We start from the raw sequence: 25416 nt of genomic DNA on the forward strand, positions 1-25416 counted from the left end.
TATTGTGCTGTTAGCTTAGCAACATGCTCATTAAAGTCACAATGAAATTAAAGGTTCTTATTTTTTGTTTATTGTAAATTATTCATTCATGCATGATTTTTTTCAAGTAATGTGCCCTTGTAATCTTTAATCGTGTTGCCGTGTATGTAGATTGTCCCAAATTGTTCACATTTGCTTACATGATTTTAAGATGCTGTCTTAGAAGGCAGTAGGCTGCTCACCAAGGTTTTGGACCAGAGCTTCTGTCTCATCTTCATCTTCTCCAAGGCAAATTTTAATGAAAGTTGTCAACAGCTTTTCAGCACGCATCCGTTTTTGGAGGTTAATGCACATGACTTTTGTGATGTGTTTGAATTTATATATCTATTTTTTCATAATTATGGAAAACTGCTTTTGAATTGGTAGTTTTTACTTTGTGTTCAGGTCTAAGGTTTAGCCACTGATTAAGTAAAGTCCTATTAGTTTTGCCTTTCACATGGTTAATTAAATTCCTGAGACCCCTGATTTAATTGAGCAACCCTGGTAACAGAGTAATCCGAATAATAACTCAACAAACACACTTAGTGTGTTTTTGTATGTGTGTGGTCAGAGACAATAATGCATACTGTTTTATTGAATTAGCTCTGAGATGTGAGAAGGTTAATAAACTAATCAAGGTCAATGCAAAAGTAAGTTCATTAGATCAGCTGATTGCATCAATATATTCACATTTGCTCTCCATAAACATCCATGAACTGCTTTCCTTTTCACCGAAATGTGAATGGATTGTCTATCAAATTCAAGAAGGATTTGAGTTCCACCTGGTCTCCCTTGGCAGAAAATTTGGCAGATCAATTTATCTATATGATACAATCTTTGTACCCTCAGGCAGGTCGATTAATCCTCCTTTTTTGTATGACTGAAGGCTTAGACATTAGTTAGAACTTGTTTAAGATCACTGGTCCTCTAGAAAGAGTAGATTTGTTTTTAGTTGTCACTCCTAAACCTCAAACGGTATTGAATGGCAGCATTGAGAGAGAAGTTTCTGGTAGCTGTGTGTCACTGCCTGGACCTGTGCGATGTCAACATCACAGGAATCTCTGTATTGGGCTGGATTGCATTACAAAACCACCATTCTCTTCTTAGCCCCCGTCCCCTACCACAGGTACACCCTAATCTCAGCAATGAGAGCCCGTTACATAATGCAATAAAAAGCAGATCCTTCTGTGCGTCTACTCGGCAGATTGATTTAATCTTGTTTGTGTGTGTGTGGTCCAGGCAAACCCTACATTTTGGGTGCCCGCATAAGGATAGTAAAACCAAAAATTTTTGACCTTGATATTACTGTTGTTGCTGTATTTTTAATCAAACAAATGCAGACTTGGTGAGCATAAGAGAGCATTTCAAAAACATAAAAAAAATCGTACAGATCCGAAAACCTTTGACCAGTAGTGGATACAGAAGCCCTGTTCAGATCCTTTTGACCGTTTTCCCGAAGGAGGTTAGGTTTCATAAACAGAGTTTGTGGTTTTTTTAAAATTCCATCCTAATCAAAAAAAGGCAAAAGTGTAGAATTATAGAGAAAATTACCTACTATTTTTCATGTAACTCAGAGTTATTCTGAGAAATCTAATCTTGTCAGGTAGCTATGACTGTGATTGTTGTATACAGTTTTTATTTTTCCTACACAGTAGTTCTCAGCTTTTATTTTGACAAAGGTCAAAATAAATGAGAAGTCTTCTGAGTAAAATGACAGTTGGCGGTTCAAGTACTGTTGCCATCCCATCTGATGTAAACATCTAAATCATAGGGCCAGATTTACTTAACAGGGCAAACTAGTGTGAGAGCGCAATTCCATAAAAGCGCAGATGGGAGTGGACAGTTCTGCGTGTGATCTACTGACGACGCGCAAATTAAAGCACATAGACACAGCCGGATCATTTCCATAATGACCAGCGCAATCTACCCGTTAGCGTCTGGTTTAAGACGTGCTTTTTTTGGGCGGTAAACAATGGTGCAAACGCCAGTAAATTTACGAGCGCAAACCTTTGTAAATCACCTTGCATGATTCATTTAAATACTCTCCCCCCATAAATTTTGCGCCTGAAAGGGGAAACTCCTACAAATGCATATGCAATAAGGTCAGCCGCAAAAATAAATGTCCACGCCTTTTTAGCACTAATTTATCTCTGCGCGTCTTTAGTAAATCCTGATAGTAGTTTTTTTAACGGCATAAGAGGGTTTGCGCTGGTGCAAGGGCAAGCTGTTAGTAAATCTGGCCCTTAGTCTGTACAGTAACTGTAGTAGCAGCATCAGTCAATTCCTTACCTCAATTACATAGTATAATTAACATAAAACTTTTTTGTTTCACTGGGTTTCATGATGCATCCTATAATCAAATGACCTTCTGTAACGCCTACATCCTGACAATAGACACTCCCACCTGACAGCATATACAGTTCTTTACATGCACACAAACACACTAATAGGTACATGTTGTACAACAATACTGTTTCTGATCCAGATGTTTGTGTGTATCTACTGGAGAATGGGGTTTAACACCAGTCCTGGATTAACTGTCTGTCTAAACAGATGGGCTCAGATTAACTCTTGGGTTGAAAATTAGGCTACAGTTGAGTCTGCTAAAAGGGCACAACCAATACTACGCATTATCCAGATGAATTTGAAAAGGTGTCCCTGTGTTGACTTTAAAAGGCAAAGATGTCAGACATCAGGGAGATTTCAGGGCAAACTCTAGGCTTAAAAAGCTAATTCCACTGCTGTCACCAGATTTGATGAGGCTAAACATCCACATATGATCCACACTCTATCAAAAGTGTTTTATTTCCTCTGCCTTTGTCTTTGTATAAAACAACAATCTTCTGGCTCAGCAGAGTGTCTAGTGGGAGGTGAACAGTCAGTGTTTGCGAGGGATGACCTTAGCATAGTAGTCTTTTCTCTGGGAGAAGATTGATGCTCTTGCTGGAACATCTGGAATGTTGTTATTGTGTTTACGTCAAGACTATGTCATACCTCACCCTTATGCACAATTAGAGGTTTATACTCTAAGAGGGTATGTAGAATAAAAACAAAAGAATAAACTGCAAAAGTCCCCTTATGAAAGATGTTATGTTCCAATACTGTATCTACTAGCGCTGGGCGATTAAACGATAACGATATGTATCGCGATAGACTCGTAATCGATATCAATAAAAAATGCGTTCGATAAAACGTTCAATAATTTTTTTTTTCTTCACTGGAAGAAACCAGAGGTTGCGAAGCCAATCATGTAACTGTATCCAGTTTGGTTGCGACATATAGTCGTCTCGTGTTGGATTCATTCTTCAGTCAACAGAACCGCCGTGGAGTGATAAGTGGGAAACGAGTGCCGCAGCGAGCGAGGAAATTGTTGATAAAACAGGAAAACAAGTCAGCTCGCCAGTATGGCAGTTTTCTGGATTTTATAAGTCTGACCGTCGTCCCCACCAAGACTGGTCAGTGCGAGCTATTCTTGACTGTGGCTGAATCCGAAATCGCCCCCTAAACCCTCAATCACTATTCCCTACTTTTATCCACTAATACAGTTCACTTGAAGGAGTGAATGAAAACACATGAGTGAATTCGGAAAGCCGCTGTGTGTACATCAGCTGTACACTCGTTATTGCGGTGCAAAGTGGAATAGAATGAGTGCACTCAATAACGTCCACTATCGTTTCGGACACCACTACAAATGGCTATCCCCTCAAATAGTGCCCTATTTAAGGGTATAGGGGGCGATTTCGGATTCAGCCTTTGAAACTACATGGAGAGGTAATGTTACTCTGCATCAGTGCCTTATGACAAAACATCTAAACGGTAACGAAATAACGGAGGCACTGCACCTTAATTTTAAGAGATAATTGTTAAGTGTTCATTGTGATTTTAGACTTGTGTTTTATATTTTAATTATTTGAGTGTTTTCCATGGTTGTGTTGCCATTTCTGCCTTTATAACTGAGGGGATTATAATCAGAGGAAGGTTAAGTTTAAAATAAAAATGTTTAAATGTAAAATACTCCTGGTTCTTATTTTAAATGGGCCATAAAACATATCAATAATTATCGATATCGACCGATATGAAGCGCTTATATCGTGATACAGTTTTCAGCCATATCGCCCAGCCCTATAGTATCTACACACATACTCAAAGTGAATTAGTACTTTTATTATTTATTCTGCATTACATATATTTAATAATTCTACAAAAATACTACTTCAAATAAATGCTATTCTTTTGAACTCTTCTTCTGTATCACATTTCCAGAAATATTGAGCAGCTCAACGGTTTTCAACATTGATAATAATAAGAAATGTTTCTAAAAGTCAGCATATTAGAATGATTTCTGAAGACTGGAGTAATAACTGCTTTGTCATCACAGGAATACATTTTAAAATATATTAGAATAGAAAACTGTAATTTTTAAGGGGTCATGAAATGGTAGTTCAATAAATACATACTGCAAGTGTCATACCTCAAAGCTATTTCCCTGATTTAAAATACAAATGTTTGTTTTCTGCCCTTTTGAAACGGCAGGATTTGAAATGACAATGACGTGACATGACGATTTTCCTCTATATGGCCCTTAACATGTATATGTAAATCAAGGAGATGTGCTCATGTTTGTTCATCAATTACAAAGCGATACAGCTGTGAGATGTCAAGAAAGACCGTCCAAAGTTGTTCTGTCCTTGGATGTAGACAAACTGCACCTCCAAAAACAAAGTACTAGAAATGTATGACTGAAGTTTAATTTTAATGAAGTGCCCGAGCAATTAAATGACAAAGTTTTCATCTTTTTGTATCGTTTCACACCGGACTTTCTTAATTATACTCAACATGTCATGCAGCCAGTTTTTCTAAATATTTTATGTTGAAATCTACGGCAGTGTCAAGTATTTTGTCCTCGCTGGAACTGTTGTTAAGTTAATTTATTTATAATCTGTGTTTGTAATAAACATTAATGCAGCATTTAACGCTAATAAGAGATCAAGGGCCAGATTTACTAAACAGGGGAAATTAGCGTGAGAGCGCAATTCCAAAAAAGCGCAGATGGGAGTGAAAATTTCTGCGCATGATCTACTGACAATGCGCAAATTAAAGAACACCGACACAGCTGGATCATTTCCATAATGACCAACACAATCTACCAGTTAGCATCTGGTTTAAGACATGCTTTTTTTGGGCGGGTAAATAATGGCGCAAACACCAGTAAATTGATGAGCGCAAACCTTAGTAAATCACCTTGCACGTGCAAATGCAATAACTCCTACAAATGCATATGCAATAAGGTCAGCCACAAAAATAACTGTCCACGGCTTTTCAGCGCTAATTTTTCACTGCTTGTCTTTAATAAATCCTGACGGTAGTTTTTTAATGCCAAAAGAGGGTTTGCGCTGGCCCAAGCTGTTAGTAAATCTGGCCTCAAGTGTGTGTCAAATCAGTACATACATGGAATAACAATGCTTTCTTGAGTTAAATATTAATATATTGTGTGAAGAAATTGTAGTCAAGTTGAATATATACCACTACAGTTTATGCAATACGTATACGTGCGATGAAGTTCACCAATCACGGAAGTGAGATTTTACTTGCGATTCTGGAAGATGTAACACCCTGGCTTTGTGTTCTTTACAGAGAGTGAAAATGAGAATGGAGAATGATTGATTGTTTTTACAAATATTAGGATTTTTTTTAACACGAACAATAAGATAAAGATCTGAAAATGCATTTCATGGCTCCTTTAATTGTAATATTATGTCACAATATTACTGTTTTTATTGTATTTTGATTTTTTTTTCTCTGTGCTGCTTTAATTGCAATTTATTTTTTTTAAAGATTTGCCTCCTCTATGGGCCTCATTTGGCCCATAGGCTGTGTGTTCGACACCGTGGCACTATACGCTTCACTAAGCTAATGAGCTCTGCAGAGTGATGAAATATAGATATCATCCACTCAAGTGCCTCATATCACTTTCTCTCTGAGGTTTTCAACATGATGGAGAGAACCATGAATAATTCATTAGGGCTGATAATCTTGAATCGGTCACGTTTTAAGATGCATCACGTTAAGATGCATTCCACGTGCTGCCACAAAACAGACAGTTTTTGGAATGTTTTTGAACTCGATTTTCAGTGGCATCGAACCCCAGCCACAGCTAATAAAGCAAGTAGTGGGGTCTCATCGACCTGTGGGCAGAAAACCTTCCACAAAAGCTGACAAAGCAAGGGCCTGTAAAATGTTTTTCACCTCATTAAATCTCAAGTCAGGTTCTAACAAGGTGTGACTCTATAAAAAGACAATTGAGAAAAGCTATATGTTTGCCATGTGAAATCTCATTGGTCCTCATTCCAGCTCCCCCATACATTAAAGTCAGTATAAAATGGAAGTTCCGATCATAGTGACGGTTATTAGAGAGTGAAAAAATGCAGAGCAGGGCTTGATTTTGTCCATTTATGAGTTTCAAAGCAACGGAGTTCACTGTGCACTTTAATTCAAAAGACATAGACCTGTACATAGCCAAACTTAATAGATCCCTAAAATGCGGGGTGCTTTTCACGTGTATCAATAAAGGAACGGATAGCTTTCCTGCCAGGACACCTGTTGCACCAGCTGTGCGCAAGTTACATCTAGCCTAGTTTTGACGTAAATGGGCACTAAGTTACAACTTATGCACTACTAAATATTTTTGCGTTGCACCATTAAACTTAGTTGAAGCCTAAATCTACGTGTAAACTAAATATTTACAGGAGTAACATTGACAGATAGAATAGCGGGCTGACTGAACTGCATCAATACACTCTTGTTTTACATGACAGACTTCAATTCTTTACACGTACATGATAATGCTGAAATATAAACCTACATGCCCTTATGTTTTAAGAGAGAAAACATGTGAATCGATTAACGTTATATTAGCGGTTAACGTGAACCTGTCCAAAACAGCGTGTCGCTGTGTGCATCTGTCCCATCGGTCCGTGTTGTGCATGTCAAATAAAATCAGTCATAATCAATAAATGTCATTTCTTATTTTTTTGTTTCAGTATTTATTTATTGATCCTTAATTTAGTTTCAAATAGCCTACAGTTTCTGAATGTTATTTATATATATAAAAGCACTTATGTTATTCATGATTATAGTATCTTCTGGCATCCTGGGGCACATCAGCTGTCCATCATGTTGAAATAGTAAGGTTTAGACAGTTCAATTATTTTATAGATACCAATGCTACAGCCGCTCTAGCGCTCCCCTGATTGCCTGCCAAAATGGTGGAGTTTAGGCTGTGTGACGTCAACCTCCGGAGCTCTATAGTGCATCATTTGGGACGCTTTAACCCTTTCTAATATTGCTATGAGTACTGTGCTAGACTAACTTGGACTCTTTTGTTGGTTTAACTGCTTATATTGTTCTTCTCATCATATGCAAGTCACTTTGGACAAAAGCGTCTGCTAAACTATATAGAGTTACTCTGTGCAGCAAATTCAAATTCAGTGCGGACACGCTTGTCACATTGCTCTTAGACATGGACATGATCTCAATCTCATTACCCAGAGCTCTGTGCTTCCATATATGGAAAGTGTGTGAGCATATCTTCTCAATACATCTATCTTTTGTGCTCAATATAGACCCTGGTGAGCTCACCTACAAGTGATCGCCACACATCCACGTCACATCCATTGTTCTTTTCAGCAGCCAACATGACCTCAGTGCAACTTAATAATGTGTATATCAATGAAGTGGGTCATGTTGTTTATTTTTCCTTTAGTTTATTTTACATAGTCCTCGTGCCATATGCTCTGTTATTTCTCTCCCACTCTACTATAGATGTGTGTCTGTATTTTGTGGATGCATGTGAGCGTACATGTGCATGTGATTGTATGTTGTGTATGACTCATATTTTCATCCCTCTCTCCAGCTTGATTCCCTCCTTCGTCATTCCTGTTCTCCCCGATCCAGATGAGGAATGCCTCTCTGATCTGTTACAGATTTTACACAGATGTGCTTGACTGTGAACGTCCTTTTACAGTTAAAGGGGACATATCATGGAAAGCAGGATTCTTCTTGCTCTTTTGATATAAAAGTGTTCAATGCAGGGGTCTCAAACTCGCTGCCCTCAGGATGATATTTTGTGGCCCCCTTCTTGACATCAAAGTTTAGTGTTAGTGCGGCCCGCGCGTTGCTCTGAAAAGCACCTTTTTGCTGAATCGTTGTGTGTGCAGCGCTTGCCACGCTTGCTGCCTCTTTTGTGTGTGTGTGTGTGTGTGTGTGTGTGAGAGAGAGAGAGAGACTTAGCTCGCCCCTCCCTCGTGCAGTATAATTGGTTGACGCCGCGTGATTGACAGGAACAGACGAACGAAGCTGATCAGACAGTTGAAACGAATGTGGTCTAACAGCGCTCGTCAATGTCAAAATGATTGAGATGGCCAATCAAATCAAAGTAGGCGGGGTTTACGTTCTCTTTTGGCTCGTGCACACTGCTCAGTCTGCACACACTGACGAGCGCGTCAATCTTTCGCTTAATGCCGTTGCTGAGAGAGACTCTTTTCTACCGGTGAAATCATGAAACCGTGTCCATGGTCTTATTATACAATCATTGATGAACATCTTTGATTTTAATGAAGAAAAACTATATGCGGATTAGAACCCGGAACCTTTGACACGGTTGACAAAAATTCTACCACCAGAGTAGGGCTGTCACGATTATGAAATTTGGCTGACGATTAATTGTCCAATAAATAATTGCGATTATGACGATTAATTGTCTGTTTTAGGGCTTTGGCGATTTATTGCCTGTTTTAGGGCTTTGTCGATTAATTGTCATACAAATTGTTGTGATTATTTAATTGAATCCCTTGTAAGTTGTCACTTGCAATAACACATTAATACACTTAAAGCCTTTAAATATTAAAGTAATTTAATCAATGAAAAATATGTATCTTTCAGAAATGTGTACATTTAAAGAAACAATGTAAATTCAGAAACATGGCTTTTCCTATCACTGCTATGCAGACGACACTCAACTCTACTTCTCATTTCAACCAGATGATCCCACGGTTGGTGTTCGTATTGCTGCCTGCCTAACAGACATTTCTGCCTGGATGAAGGAACATCACCTGCAACTCAACCTTGCAAAGACTGAACTGCTTGTGGTCTCAGCCAACCCAGCACTTCATCACAATCTCTCCATTCAGCTAGGATCATCAACCATAACTCCGTCCAGGACAGCCAGGAATCTTGGAGTTGTGATCGATGATCAGCTAAAATTCACTGACCACATTACTGCAACAACCCGGTCCTGCAGATTTGCATTATACATTATTAGGAAGATTAGACCCTTCCTATCTGAGCTGACCACACAACTCTTGGTCCAAGCTCTTGTTCTCTCCAGACTGGACTACTGTAATGCTCTTCTAGCGGGCCTTCCGGCATGCACTATCAAACCCTTGCAACTGATCCAGAATGCAGCGGCGAGGGTGATCTTTAACGAGCCGAAGAGAGCGCACGTCACGCCTCTCTTCATCAGACTCCACTGGCTACCAATAGCCGCTCGCATCAAATTCAAGGCACTGGTACTCGCCTTCAAAGCAACCACTGGCTCTGCACCAATATACCTTAACTCGCTTGTTCGGACATACACACCCTCCAGGAGTTTGCGTTCTACCAGTGAACGACGCCTTGTGGTGCCATACCAGAGAGGCATGAAATCACTGTCACGGACCTTTTCCTGGACCGCCCCCACCTGGTGGAATGACCTGCCTATCTCAATTCGAGCAGCCGAGTCTTTAGCCATTTTCAAAAAACATCTAAAGACGCATCTCTTCCGGCAGCACCTGACCAATCAAGAATAGCACTTAACACTCTATTCATTTTTCTGTCTGTCTAAATTATTTATTAAAAAAAAAAAAAAAAAATCCTGTGTGTTCTGTGTTAGATTAACCGAGACTTGTTACAGCACTTGCATACTGTAGCCTCTGACTGTTGTAGTTGCTTCTATTGCTCTCATTTGTAAGTCGCTTTGGATAAAAGCGTCTGCTAAATGACTAAATGTAAATGTAAATGTATATGAAAGTATAAATAATAGAAACAATCACCATAAAGTTACCATAACACAAAAAGGACTGTCAATATCTCATTCCAAACTAAAGTAAAATATAAATATATTTTACAAATTTGAAAATTCTGTAAATAACAGAAACAATGAATCACAAATATAAACTATGATCATAACAGAACAGGCCATAAAAATCTAATTCTGAAATAAAAAACAATCATGCTAATGCTACATATGCACATGTAGGCTACTTTCTCGCCAACTTGGAAATTAAAGGAAACCTATGTATGACACGCCAATTCGCTATGCCATTTTGGAGTGCTATCAAGACGCATAATCGCTTTTTAACGTGTTTATCAACGCCGTTTCATTCTATCCCCCTACACTGCCCCTACCCATCACACACACACACACACACACACACTGCCCCTAAACCTACCCATCACAAGAAACATTCTGCATTTTTACATTTTCAAAAAAAAACATAATTTAGTATGTTTATAAATCCATTTACATTCACGCGGAATCACACTGCGTAGACATACACGCGGAGATGATGGTTCGTTTCGGCGTACACATACACGCGGAATCACACGGCGTAGACATACACGCGGATAGCTCAAAATGCGTACAGATAACGCCATTTGGCTTTAGAAAGTGGCGTGTATGTTTAAGCAAAGTCATGATGTCATGTTGATTGGCGTTGTCGTTTTCGGCTTTGAAACTAAATCCATCTTTGTTGAATAACTGGGCTGCTCTAACTCAGGATGGAGAAATCAACAGGGCAATATAATTTGAACGTAATGCTCAGCGTAATGAATTCAGAGGGAGACCGGTAGAAGTAGAGTGCTGCAGGTACGTTGTTCATGAACGAATGATTCTTTAATATGACTCGGGACTACCGAGTTGTCTCAGAGAGTGATCCGTTCATTTTGTTGGCCGCGCGTGTGCGCAAAATCCCATAGGTTCTGTACATGAAACAGAAAATATTAGTTCATCCCTCGAGTCTCGAGTTCGGGTTTGAGTCTTTCGTTCTTCCTGTCAGTCCTATAGTAGACTATGCTGTCAGAACCGGAAAGAGAAATGATTCGTTCATCTTTCGAGGTTCGGGTTCCGCCGGGTCCGAGTCTTTCGTTCTTCCTGTTATGCTGAAATGACTCAATTTTTTTTTTTTTTTCATTTTGCTGAACGAGATTCAAAGATCCGAGTCTGTAAAATTATCCGAACTTCCCGCTACTAACTACAGGGCCCCCTTGTGTCTTCTAATAGTGGGCAATAATAACGATCACCTGTAATGACCGCGATTAGACCAATTAATCGCGATCAAACGATTATTTTATAATCGTGACAGGTCTACACCAGAGCACTAGGGAATCCATAATCGCGGATCTATGTATTTATTCACTCACTCATCCAAAGAATATCGGGACTAATAATATATTTGATGCAAATATTGTTTGCAAATAGTCCCAAAAAGATTATTTCCCAACTAGAATTAGACCTAGAATTTTGCTCACTGTTCTGTTTGACCTGATTACGGCCTTGCTGTGAATTAGTCTATTATTTAAAATAAAATTAAAATCATTCATTATTTCATATTACATTATTTAATTTCTATAGGCTATATTTAGTTCAAATTCAGAGGAAAAGTTCATGTTCAGAAGAAACATTCATGTTGAAGAACTGTTAATAATAAAGATTGAGAAGATTGGATCCGTTGTGCTACTTTTTTTTTAAATACTTGAAACACTTTTTATGTGTAATACTTGATGTGGCCCAGCCTGACCCAGAGTCTACCTCCAGCGGCCCCCAGGTAAAATGAGTTTGAGACCCCTGGTTCAATGTATTAAACTTTCAGAAATACCTGCCAAGTCCACTTAGATGATTCATTGAAACTAAGTTGAGCACAGTAGATTTTGATTTGCTTTAGAGCCCAAAAGGGACATTTGTTTGCAAAAATTTTGCGTTCCACCAAGATACTCACAAAGGTTTTGTGATCCTCCAAGATATTTGGCATTCACTTTCAAAAAACACAGTTGTGCAGGCGAATGCAGAGTTTCTTGGGGAAATGTAAAAGTTTTGCGAGTGAACACAAAACCCTTGTGAAATATATCATTTTTCCTCACAGCTCAATTTTTCACTGTCACTTTTAAGAGCTTTGTACATAAATGTATTTTTCAGCAATGTGAGGAAAGCCTTACATGCAAAGAGATGATCCAGTTTTAACAGAGATCACTTACACATTAGCATTTATGACTTAAATTTGCAGTAGCAAAAACAGCCTGTTTAATTCTAGGGGTTAGAGAGAGGGTGGGAAGACAAAATGATGTCTGTCTTGCTGCCAGAAACTTTCCCTAACAGTATAATTGGACTTTAGGGACACACAAACTGAAGAAACTGTAGATGGAACACGCAAAAGTGCATGTTTTCAAAATCATCTTGCCAGAATGACTAATTAACCAATCCTCCTTAAAGGATCATTGTGTAATTTTCGGGTTTTAGGTTCACCTAACACAAATCAGATGTGTTTCTTGGGGTGGGGCTTTGATGTGGCAAAAACAGCTATTAGGGGTTCATATGGGTTAAAAAATGTTGCGTGTTAAAAATGTAAAACTTGTGGCATGAGACGCTGTAATAGCTGTGAGCTATTATTTACATTGTGTTTACATTTACATGCTCTTTACATGCAGGTGTCTTTGACTTCCTCTGCCGTGTCTCGTCATGTCAACAGTCTGAGCCTGTTTGCACCTGTCTACGTGCTTGCTGAAGTATGAAATACAAGACTGGCTGAAAAAAGCAGAGAGAGGGATGTGTGTGTGTGTGTGTGTGTGTGTGTGTGTGTGTGTGTGTGTGTGTGTGTGTGTGTGTGTGTGTGTGTGTGTGTGTGTGTGTGTGTGTGTGTGTGTGTGTGTGTGTGTGTGTGTGTGTGTGTGTGTGTGTGTGTGTGTGTGTGTGTGTGTGTGTGTGTTTGTTCTGGTTCTGTTTGCTAATGGCTGTTGAATGTCTCTCATTGGCACTCACATGAGTGAGCTTTAGTGTAATCAGTTATCCCTTATGAGCGGCAGAAGAACCAGAAGTCCAGGTTATGTAAGAATGATTCTTCCAGTGACACGGCACACCTGTGGGAGGGCCTTATGTAACAGTGGAGACTAACTGTACATTTACTGTGTGTGTGTGTGTGTGTGTGTGTGTGTGTGTGTGTGTGTGTGTGTGTGTGTGTGTGTGTGTGTGTGTGTGTGTGTGTGTGTGTGTGTGTGTGTGTGTGTGTGTGTGTGTGTGTGTGTGTGTGTGTGTGTGTGTGTGTGTGTGTGTGTGTGTGTGTGTGTGTGTGTGTGTGTGTGTGTGTGTGTGTGTGTGTGTGTGTGTGTGTGTGAGAGAGAGAGAGAGAGAGAGAGCGAGTGAGTGAGTGTGAGAGAGGGGGAGCAAATAGATCAGTCTGAAGAGCGGTCCAGGGGATTTCATTAAAAGGACTTTATCTTGAAGAATCAGCTTACTGTTTAATTACTCTACAGCCGCATCAAAGACTAATTTTTATTTTATATTAATGCAGCAATTTACACACCACCGTTTAAAAGTCTGGTGGCTTATACAAATTTGTAATGTTTTGTTTTTTTAAAGAGGTCTTTTTATACTCACCAAAGCTGCATTTATTTGATCAAAAATACAGTAAAAGCAGTAGAGTGAAATATTACGGTTTAAAATAACAATTTTCTATTTTAAGCCGATTCTTACATTTAAAATGTAGTTTATTCTTATGATAGCAGCGGTGAATTTTTATTCGTAACAATTTAAACCCTTATTACTTTCATTTTTCAATGGAATGTGTCCTTTCTAAATCAAAGTATTCATTTCTTTAAAAAACATTTAGCCTATTGACCCCAAGCTCTTGAATGATAGTTGTGCACTTTTCAAATGGACTAATTAATCACATGTGCCAGATATCTCGACCAAGATGGCGGCGCGAGTAGATCGCGAGGCTCAGCGTCTCTCCAGATTCTGCAATTTTGCGGTATTTTTCTTGTTCATCTCGGGTCTGTTCGTACAGAACAGTTGTGCTTTTACATCGTACACCCGTTGTGAGCTTTTGGATATTGGTTTGCGAATTTCCGACAGTTTTATGGACAATCTTCAACTCCTTCCTGAGATCGCTAGGACGCCCGAGGCGATGCGCTCTGCCCGGCCGGGCGGAAGTGCTAGAAGGCGGCGCTGTGATCGTAAACAAAGGCGGGGTAAGCGTGGAGGTCTAAGGGCTAAGCTAAGGCTAACTCCTTACCGGCTCTCTTTACCCAGCATTTTCCTTGCCAATGTACGATCGCTAGTGAACAAAATGGAGGAGATTCGACTCAGCATTACACACAGTAAGAAACTTTTGAACTGTAACGTCCTAATCTTCACTGAAACCTGGTTAAACAGCGGAATACCGGACACCGCTATTGAGCTAGCGGGACGCCACACACTCCGGGCGGATAGAACACTAGATGGCTCCGGGAAGAGCAGAGGGGGCGGATTGTGCATTTATATTAACAAGGCTTGGTGCACAAACTCTGCTATTGTTGGGAGTCATTGTTCAGCTAACCTGGAGTTTCTCATGGTTAAATGTAGACCGTTTTATCTACTGCGGGAGTTCACTTCCACCATTATCACTGCAGCCTATATTCCCCCGGATGCTGATGCCAAGCTTGCTATGAAAGAACTTCACGCAGCCATCAGTAAACAACAGACTGATCACCCGGAAGCTGCGTTTATTGTTGCAGGTGACTTTAATCATTCAAACCTAAAGTCAGTGCTACCCAAGTTTCACCAGCATGTTTCCTGCCACACCAGAGGAAACAAAACCTTAGACCATGTTTACACAAACATGGCGGGAGCTTACGTTGCGACACCCCTCCCCCACCTGGGACAGTCAGACCACCTCTCTTTGTTTCTATCACCCAAATATTCACCCCTCATCAACCGTGTGAAGCCATCAGTGAAGACCATCAAGGTGTGGCCTGCGGGGGCAGACTCCACACTCCAGGAAAGGTTTCTAAACACAGACTGGAGTATGTTTGCTTCTCAAGCCACCAGTGGCGCTCACACGGACATTGACTCATTCACTTCCTCTGTATTGGATCATATCAATACCACCATTGACAGTGTTACAACCCAGAAACAGATCACCACATACCCTAATCAGAAGCCTTGGATGAACAGGGAAGTTCGACTCCTGCTGAAGTCACGCAATACTGCCTTCAGATCAGGTGATGCACAAGCCTACAGTACGTCCAGGGCAAACCTGAAGAGGGGGATCAAAAAGGCCAAGCACTGCTACAAGCTAAAGATGGAGGGTCACTTTTCCAACTCTGACCCTCGACGCATGTGGCAGGGCATTCAGGCCATCAGCGACTACAAACCCACCCACTCCACCCCCGCAGCCACTGATGTCAACTTCCTGAACGAGCTAAATTACTTTTACGCTCGTTTTGAAAGAGACAACAGAGAAACTGCCACCAAGCTCAAACCCTCAGCTGACCACCCACCAATCACACTCTCCACCACAGATGTCTGCAAGGCACTGAGCTGGATCAGCGCGCACAAGGCTGCTGGACCAGACAACATCCCTGGACGTGTGCTCAGGGCATGTGCGGAGCAGCTCGCTGGGGTTTTTACAGACATTTTCAACCTGTCTCTTGCCCAAGCAGCTGTACCAACATGCTTCAAACGCACTTCCATTGTGCCAGTGCCGAAAAGCTCTAGCCCGAGGTGCCCTAATGACTACCGCCCTGTAGCACTCACACCCATCGTCATGAAGTGCTTTGAGCGGCTGGTCCTGGAACACCTAAAAGACTCTCTACCATCCACATTGGACTCACACCAGTTTGCCTACCGCAGCAATAGGAGCACAGAGGATGCCGTTTCCATGGCACTGCACTCTGTGCTCACTCACCTGGACAATAAAAACACTTACGCACGCATGCTGTTTGTTGACTTCAGCTCAGCATTCAACACTGTCATCCCATCCAAGTTAATTGCCAAACTTGGAGACCTGGGCATCAACACTTCAATGTGTAACTGGATTTTGGACTTCCTAACTGACAGACCCCAGAATGTTCGTTCAGGATTCACCTGCTCCACATCCATCACACTCAACACTGGCGTACCACAGGGCTGTGTGCTAAGTCCGTTTCTCTACTCCCTCTTCACCGCCGACTGCAAGCCTGTGTATGGATCTAATTCCATCGTCAAGTTTGCGGACGACACAACGGTGATTGGTCTCATCAGCAACAACGATGAGACTGCCTACAGGGAGGAGATCCAGCACCTGGCCACATGGTGCGCTGATAATAACCTGCTCCTCAACACCACCAAAACGAAGGAGCTCATCGTGGACTTCAGGAAGGAGTCAAGAGGCACACACGACACCATCCACATCAATGGAATGGCTGTTGAACGTGTCTCCAGTTTCAAGTTCCTGGGGACCCACATCTCGGCGGACATGTCGTGGACGACCAACACCTCCAGCCTGGTCAAGAAGGCTCACCAGCGCCTCTTCTTCCTGAGGACACTGAGGAAGAATCAGCTCTCCTCGGCTATCCTGGTGAACTTCTATCGCTGCGCAATAGAGAGCATCCTGACCAACTGTGTGGCAGTGTGTTATGGGAGCTGCTCTGTTGCGGAGCGCAAGGCACTGCAGCGGGTGGTGAAAACTGCCCAGCGCATCACAGGGACTCCACTGCCTGCCATCGAACACATCCAGAGGAAACGCTGTCTGCATCGAGCTCGCAGCATCCTCAAGGACTCCTCTCACCCAGCCCACAGACTGTTTTCTCTCCTGCCCTCCGGCAGGCGTTTCAGGATCCACCGGACCAGGACCAGCAGACTTAAGAACAGTTTTTTCCCCAGAGCTGTCTCTTTATTGAACTCAAACCCCCGTTGATCCACTTCCCTCATAAACTGCTAACTCTCCTACCTCACATCTTCCTTCACTTTGTTATTTGCACTACCGACTGTTTATCACAGTAACAACTGTTTACATATGCATCTTGCACTGCCATATCTTAACTGGATTATGCTCATTTGCACTGCCGACTATTTATAGTACCAATGTTTACATTTGCATTTTGCACTGTACTTCTAACTGTAATATGCAACCACTTTCCACTGCACTTTTACACTTTTCTCCGGATAGCTCTGTCCATAATTTATTGCACTACCCTAATCGACTGCTATTCCTCATATTAGCCTAACATATTATTGTATACCTCTATCTGTAAAATTCTGTTTATAGTAATAGCCATCTGTATATTGTATTCATAGTACATATTCACCTGTAAATTCTGTTTATAGTAATAGCCATCTGTATATTTATTCACTGTACATATTCACCTGTAAATTCAGTTCTGTTTATAGTAATAACGTCTCTCTATTTATACATATTTATATATATTCAGTACATATCCATGTCCTGCACTTACGCATCCATTGTATATCCTGCACTTGCTGCTATTGCACTTCTGGTTAGACCTAAACTGCATTTCGTTGCCTTGTACTTGTACTTGTGTAATGACAATAAAGTTGAATCTAATCTAATCTAATATTGTGGAGATATAGTCATATAGCAGCCCTTTTATCAGCATCGATTTGTGTGTGTATGTGTATATTTGGACAGTCCCGCTGGAGCATCCAATGGTTCACTGCCTTAAGGGCGCAGCAGTAATAGCTCACAGATCATCAAACGTACCAGTTGTGATGTTTAACCACTCACACCATCCCATTATATTTTAATACAGCAATAGTGTATCAGTAGAGTGAGTTATTGAGTTGCTATCTGCGTTGACTGGCTAATGTCGTTCCTTTTTTCAAATTTGTCACCGCATTGCTTCATAATGGAAAAGTACTTACTTTGTCACCTAACTGTGAAAAGATGGAAGTTTTATTATTTGCACACGTCACAGATGTCATTAAGGTAGTACATTTAAATGTTTTCATTGTGGCATTTATTGCTTGCCAGGTTACTCATACAACGGATTATTTTTTCCATCTCATGTGTGGTTAGTGACAACAGCTTTGTAGTGGCTCTTTTAAACAGGAGTGTTAAAGTTCTCTCTCTCTCTCTCTCTCTCTCTCTCTCTCTCTCTCTCTCTCTCTCTCTCTCTCTCGCTCTCTTGTTTTTCATCCGTCTTTTGTTTGATGTTCACTGGGGCTATGCGCCTTTTAAATTTTAGCTCGGTAGCTGAATTTGAATTATATATATATATATATATATATATATATATATGTGTGTGTGTGTGTGTGTATTTAATTTATATATTTATTTGAATGAATTTATGTGCTTAATGAATGGGACAACCATTATAGTCGTTTTTTTTTTTTGTAGTAACTTTTGTTTTATATAGTTTTCAAAGCAGTCTGACTATGTGTAATTTATGTTCTAGAACAAAACTTCAAAGTCTTTTCAGGTATTAATAACCACATACATTGTTACTCATAAATTGACTTAAACTGCTTTTCTAAAAACCCATTAGGAATTCCTGAGGAAGCCCATGGCCTTCTAGATGTCCATGATGAATAACGCTATAGTTTTGTCCAGTCATGCTTTGCCACAGAGTTTTCGTGAACTGCCAATTACATGTATGACAAAAGACAGAACTTGAAGGAACAGAATGTAAAATATCAAGTAGATTGTAACATTCAGCTAATTTGTGAACTCTCCGTGATTTCATCATTCCACATTATATTAAAAAGTTCATTTTTGATCATCCATGCTTTTTATGTGAGGTTTGTTCTTTCAATACTTAGTTTTTTGGCTTTTAGTATGAATATGTTAGCCTTACTGTTATCTATAAGGTAGTGTGCTCCAAAACAATGACAGAATTCAAATTTAGAAGATATAAGCTTTCAAAACATATAGTCTCTCACTTCCGCCAATATGGATCAATGATTTTGATGACATCACTGCGCACTTCAGCTTCTCATCAGATTTTCTGTCCAATCAAATGCGGCTAAAATTTGTCGTTTGTTCAGACATTTACTATTTTCTATTTAGCTACGTAGTGCACTATGTAGGGGATAGGGAATGATTCAGACAGTGTAAATAGGCTACATTCCATTGGGGCGAATGAAGTCTGGCTTTATGATACTGGAGACATTATAGCACAGAGTCATATGCGCGAGTCCAGTACCAGAAAACATATTGAACCCATTTGAATTCTGCACCGAATGCTATATTTTGAAGCGATATGGAGGAGATTATGAGGGTAATCAGTTGGAGATTAGGAGGAAACTGTGGCTTTACCAAGCTCAACAGCTCTGGCCGAGCTGTGATATAAACCAAACGCTATTGGCTATTTTTTTTAAAAGGGAAGGAACTGTACGATATGTCCTGCCCTGGATACCTGTTTCAGTGGAAATTACGTCAACACATTGAATAGTGCTACGTATTTCAAGGCACTTCAATGGGCCTTTAAGGATGAAAATGCTACATTCTGCTCTCCTCTGATCTTCAGACCACCAGTAAAGTCTTGATGCGATCTTTGCATCATCCTCCAGCTGTGAGCTTACAGGTGCATGAGTGTTTCAGAGGAACTTGTGAATGTCTGATGTTGCTCAGAGAACAGGAAGGAAACACTTTCTCACTCAAAAGAACAAAGCCTTGGGATGTTACTCAGACTCTGAAAGAACTCAGAGCTAGGGGCTGTAGCTTCAGACACATGTGTCTTTCATGTGGAGTGAGTTTGGAAGTCTTCTTCTCCTTCACTGTGTAATTTGAGCTAAAAAAGTCTTGATTATTTCGTTTCGATTTCGTTTCGTTACTAGCTGTTTAGACTAGGGTGCAAGTATATCATTCTTATCAGACATATCTAGCTGAATCAAACATGACCTGTAGCCCATCAGCAGTTGGTGTGTGTGTGTGTGTGTGTGTGTGTGTGGTACTGGTGGAGGGCTGGCCGGTTCAGGGTCACACTCAGGTAATGGATGTGCCGTTATTCGCTCTCATTTTCCTTAGCACTCTGGCGGATATCAGGAACAGATGCCTTGGCAACAAGCCCAGGGTAAATGAAGGACTGGAGGAGGCCATCAAATCTGATTCAAGGCACAGTACAATATGAAGGATAACCGAGTGGAAGCAGGCTGGTAAAACCTTAGTAAGAGCTTTATCTAGTTAGACAGCCACAACAGTGCTTGGTTTTGTGATAGTAGTCTCCATATTAGGGGCAAAATAATATTCCTTCCAAATTGAAAATCATGAAAAGGGCCCCACCACTGCGACCAAAGACTTCCCCCGGTAAATCTACAGAAGATCTACTGTCTTCTCATTTTTGCAGGGTATATAAAATATAAATGAGATAAAGTAGATCTTTGTTTACAGCATAGGTATAGTTTATTTGGTAACACTTTACAATAAGGTCTCATTTGTTAACATTAGTTATATTTCATGCATTCATGTGCAATGTGCCACATATTTTTTGCGTAATATTTTAACCTGTGTTAATGTTACTTAATACAAATATTCATGGTCATGTTAGTTCACAGAGCATCAACTAATTTGATCTTGTACTAGTAAATTAGTACTAATAGTAAATGTTGAGATTACTATTAGCTATGATTAAGAAATGCTGTAGAAGTATTGTTCATGTTAGTTCATCTAATGTAGTTGTTGCATTAATAGTGTCAACAAATTAAACCTTACTGTAAAGTGTTACTGTTTATTTATGTCTGTTACATCTTTTATTTTTAGCGTCTTTGTGCATTCAAAAGTAACACAATATTTGTTATCGTACAAATTTAAAAGAATATTTCCTGTTAACAATTAGAAGAAAAAAAGCAAAACCTTTTTCTATGAAGCCTTGGGAGAGAGTTTATGAAAGTGGTGGGGATGTAAGAGAGTGGTGTAATGCAAAAGAGCTGCAGGAATGGAGGATAATGAGAAGGAATATAACAGAAAGCGAAGGGAGAACACACTGACCCACTTTCATCAAAGAGGTCTGCAGAGACGAAAGGATTAGAATGGTAAAGTTTCCTTTGGCATTTCTTATTGTACAGTCTCTTTTATGACCGCTACTGCCACAGTCTAGCTTCATTTTTGTGACTGAAAGCTCGGCTGGGTTCTAATCTGATTCTTTAACATTCTCGTTTCCTGTGCAAAGTTCTGTTAGTTTCACACAGATGGACGGATGTGGTGAAGAGCGATTAGTACCAGTGAATAGATTGCAGAAAACTTTTCAGCATGACCAGACTTTCACAGTGATCTCTTACCCTGTGAACTTTCTGAAAACTCATCCAAACTGACAATGTTGTCCATTTGTTAATCGTCATAGAGTTCATTGTGTTATTTGTTTTATCTGTGGTCTTCTCAGTAATATTCCACTGGCTGGTTTAGAAAGACGGATTTATAATGATGTTGATAACTCATTCTCTATCTGTCTCTCTCTACAGGCAGGAGGTTCAGGAGAACTGTGTTCGCTGGCGAAAGAAATTCTCCTTTGTGTGTAAGATGAGTGCCAGTCCTGCCACGGGGGTCCTGGACCCCTGTATTTGTAGAGTGTCTGTGCGTAAGGTTAGTCTCACACACACACACACACACATGCACACACATTGGGTTTTCATGTTTTATGGGGATATTCCATAGACGTAATGGTTTTTATACTGTAAAAACTGTATATTTTATCCCTTTACACTAACCCTACCTTTAAACACATCACAGAAAACTTTCTGCACTTTTACATTTTCAAAAAAACATCACTTAGTATGTTTTATAAGCTGTTTTCCTTATGGGGACCAAAAATTTCCCCACAATGACAAGGATTATCCCCATAATGTAGGGTTTACCTGAAACAAACAAACAAACAAACACACACACACAGATCACATCTTAGACCAGTAACACTCTCAACAATAACTTTTCTTTTCAGCTCTGCAAAAATAATAATAATGGCTTAATAGGCCAAAAAAATGTGTACTAAGGTTATTTTCATAGCCAGCATTTTATGTATCTTAAATACACAGTTACATAACATTTTCACACTTTTTGCACAATATTTTAAGATGCACAATAAAAATGTTAGAACTGCTACCTTCCATCACATCACATCAGTGACACTTTAGTATTCTTGGTAACCAATTACACTTACTTTGGATAATACTTTACTCGGGGCAAAATTGTTGGTTGTTGCACATTTGAGTAATTTGTGTAAAAATGTATATATATATATATATATATATATATATATATATATATATATATATATATATATATATATATATATATATATATATATATATATATATTTATTTTTTTTTTATTTTTTTTTCTCACAATAGATATGGAATTGGTTAGTTTATTTCAGTCTTTGGTTACATTATCATCATTGTCATAGTTTTTAAATACAATTCATATTTTTATAATACACTTTCATATTTTAAGTTTAAAAAAATCTGTGTCAACGACAAGGGTAAAACATTACAATTTATACATAAAAGGCATTTGAAGCAAAAATTAAAGATGAATGATTGGATAAAATGTACAAAACAATTTAATGTGAACTTGAAATTATGAACTTGAAATCTGTTAGTTTTAATAAATAAAAAAAACGGGACATCAAAGTGCTCGTGTTGAAGAAATACTTTATTACCCAATTAACGATCAGATTGTGGGACTATTCAGTGAGTTCTGATGTTTGGTTTACTCTTTGGTATCTGCTGTCTTATGGTTTCCTTTGCTCTCATTACCCTTCACTCCCTTTGCCTCAGTGTCACCACACCAATGGCAAACATATTACATAACAAATAAACTCTCTTTCTCTTTCTCTGTTTTCCTTGCAGGAACTTAAAGGTGGGAAATCGTTTTCAAAGGTAAGAGCTTTCTCCTTATCCTTTTTCTCTTTTTTTTTCTTTTTTTCTCTCCATATGATTGGTTCTTCCTCATGAACTGACTTTAAGGGAACATCACAGATTTCTTTCTCACGCTCTGCAAATCAAAAGGTCTGTTTTTTTAATATGTTAAACACAAAAGCCCTTGTGAGTCACATGCATATACACACAAGTATGCATTCTGTACTCAGAGAAACTCAGGACACCACATGTACAGGAAATACTGATTAAGCAAATATAAATGGTGTAATGCAGTGGGAGGTTAGTTTTAGGGATTCTGTGATCTGGTCTGGACCTGTCATAGACATGTGTTTCCACACCTTGAGAATCTCTAAACCACACAGTTATCAGGTATTGTGTGTACCACCCCACATTAATTGTACAATAAATTCAAGCAATCCATGATAATAGACAAAAAGCTGAACCCATATTTTTAGTAATCACAGGAAAGTCAGACACAGGCAGGCCATTTCTCTTGTGTCGATCCCTAAACGATCCCTAAACAGACGCCCTTAGTGTGATTACATATAAAAGTACTATGTATATATATTGATACACTGATCTGGCATAACATAATTATGACCAGGTGAAGTGAATAACACTGATTATCTTTTCATCACGGCACCTGTTAGTGGGTGGGATATATTAGGCAGCAAGTGAACATTTTGTCCTCAAAGTTGATGTGTTAGAAGCAGGAAAAATGGGTAAGCGTAAGGATTTGAGCAGTTCTTGTCGGGTGTTCCCGGTCTGCAGTGGTCAATATCTATCAAAAGTGGCCCAAGGAAGGAACAGTGGTGAACCAGAGCGAAGGCTAACCTGTGTGGTCCGATCAAACAGATGAGCTACTGTAGCTCAAAAAGTTAATGCTGGTTCTTATAGAAAGGTGTCAGAATACACAGTGCATCGCAGTTTGTTGCGTTTGGGGCTGCATAGCCGCAGACCAGTCAGGGTTCCCATGCTGACCCCTGTCCACCGCCAAAAGCGCCAACAGTGAGGCATGTGAGCCTCAGAACTGGACCACGGAGCAATGGAAGGTGGCCTGGTCTGATGAATCACATTTTCTTTTACATCATGTGGATGGCCAGGTGCGTGTCCGTCGATTACCTAGGGAACACATGGCACCAGGTACTATGGGAAGAAGGCAAGCTGGTGGAGGCAGTGTGAGGTTTTGGGCAATGTTCTGCTTGGAAACCTTGGGTCCTGCAATCCATGTGGATGTTACTTTGACATGTATCAACTACCTAAGCATCGTTGCAGACCATGTACACCCTTTCATGGAAACAAACGGTATTCCCTAGTGGCTATGGCTCATTCAGCAGGACAATGTGCCCTGCCACAAAGAAAAATGCTTCAGGAATGGTCTTCCCCAGATCTCAATCCAATCGAGAATTTGTGGGATGTGCTGAACAAACAAGTCCGATCCATGGAGGCCCCACCTCGCAACTTACAGGACTTAAAGGATCTGCTGCTAACAGCTTGGTGCCAGATACCACAGCACACCATCAGGGGTCTAGTGGAGTCCATGCCTCGACATAATATTATGCCTGATTGGTATATAAATATATATTTATAAATATGGAGCACTTTGTGTTTGTGTGAAGAAGTGTGTCACTCTTAGCAGTGCTGCTGGTTGTTTGGGCATGTGACATTGTGATTGCTGCTGGTTAAGGTTATCCAGGCCAAATTACTGCAGAGAGAAACATGTTTGACATGTTTGTGTTTGTAATGAGTTACAGGAGGGTGTTTTGTTTGGGAGTGTGCATCCATGTCCTTTTCTCTTCATTTACTGATCTCTTACATCCTGAACGGGAGCAGTTTGTCTAAACAGTATGCTGATGTAGCAAAAGCTGGGAATGAGGGAGGTCAAATCTATGGACTGTAACCAGGAATGAGGGAGAAACACAGGAAGGAGGGGGTGGATATGACCTTTAAGATGAAATAAAGGGAACCTTTGCTATGGCAGATATTTAATTGCTACAGTACATTGACATGAGTTGAAATGAGTTAACATGAATTTGATCAATGCAAATGTTTGTGAATCCTGGAATCACTTAGTTATTGTCAGTCTCAGAAAGAGCACAGAAAACCTGCATTGTCTGGAATAAACCACATAAACCTTTGAAGGACAGCAATCATTTCTAGCAAGGAGAAGTGTGCCAGTCACAGAGGAAATATTCTGTGCTAAAGGTAGCAGTGGAACAGCAAATATAGATAAGGAATGGCACACACACACACGCACAGATCTGTGAGAAGATTAGAAAATACCCTAATATCTCAGTCTCTCCTGCCTTTTAAGGAGGTGTACAGTTTGCAGCCATTACAGTCAACTGTTTGGTTAAAATATCTCTCTTTAAGTGATTCAATATACAAGCATTATTCTTTTAGAACTTTGTGTGAAGACATGTATGTTAATTATTATATGTATTAAGCCATGAGAACTAGTGTGAAATAAATGTGGGTTTTTACATTTTTTAAATCAATGTCGGCATTTAACATAAAAG

General features: G+C 39.8%; 1 protein-coding gene across 4 annotated transcripts in view; it reads left to right on the forward strand.

The window, feature by feature from the left end:
- The window catches only part of eeig1b (estrogen-induced osteoclastogenesis regulator 1b), a 47014-nt gene that overhangs the window by 13928 nt on the left and 7670 nt on the right, over positions 1-25416 (forward strand). For all 4 annotated transcript variants that reach the window (XR_013816426.1, XR_013816427.1, XM_079816055.1 and 1 more), the window contains exons 4-5: positions 21482-21602; positions 22868-22897. Coding sequence is in view for 2 of the 4 variants with exons in the window: in XM_079816055.1 (XP_079672181.1) it covers positions 21482-21602; positions 22868-22897 (151 nt within the window). In the remaining 2 variants the exon portion in view is untranslated. The remainder of the gene's footprint in view (positions 1-21481; positions 21603-22867; positions 22898-25416) is intronic.

Source organism: Gobio gobio (genome assembly GCF_949357685.1).
Source record: "Gobio gobio genome assembly, chromosome: 4".
In the NCBI taxonomy this organism is placed as follows: Eukaryota; Metazoa; Chordata; class Actinopteri; order Cypriniformes; family Gobionidae; genus Gobio; species Gobio gobio.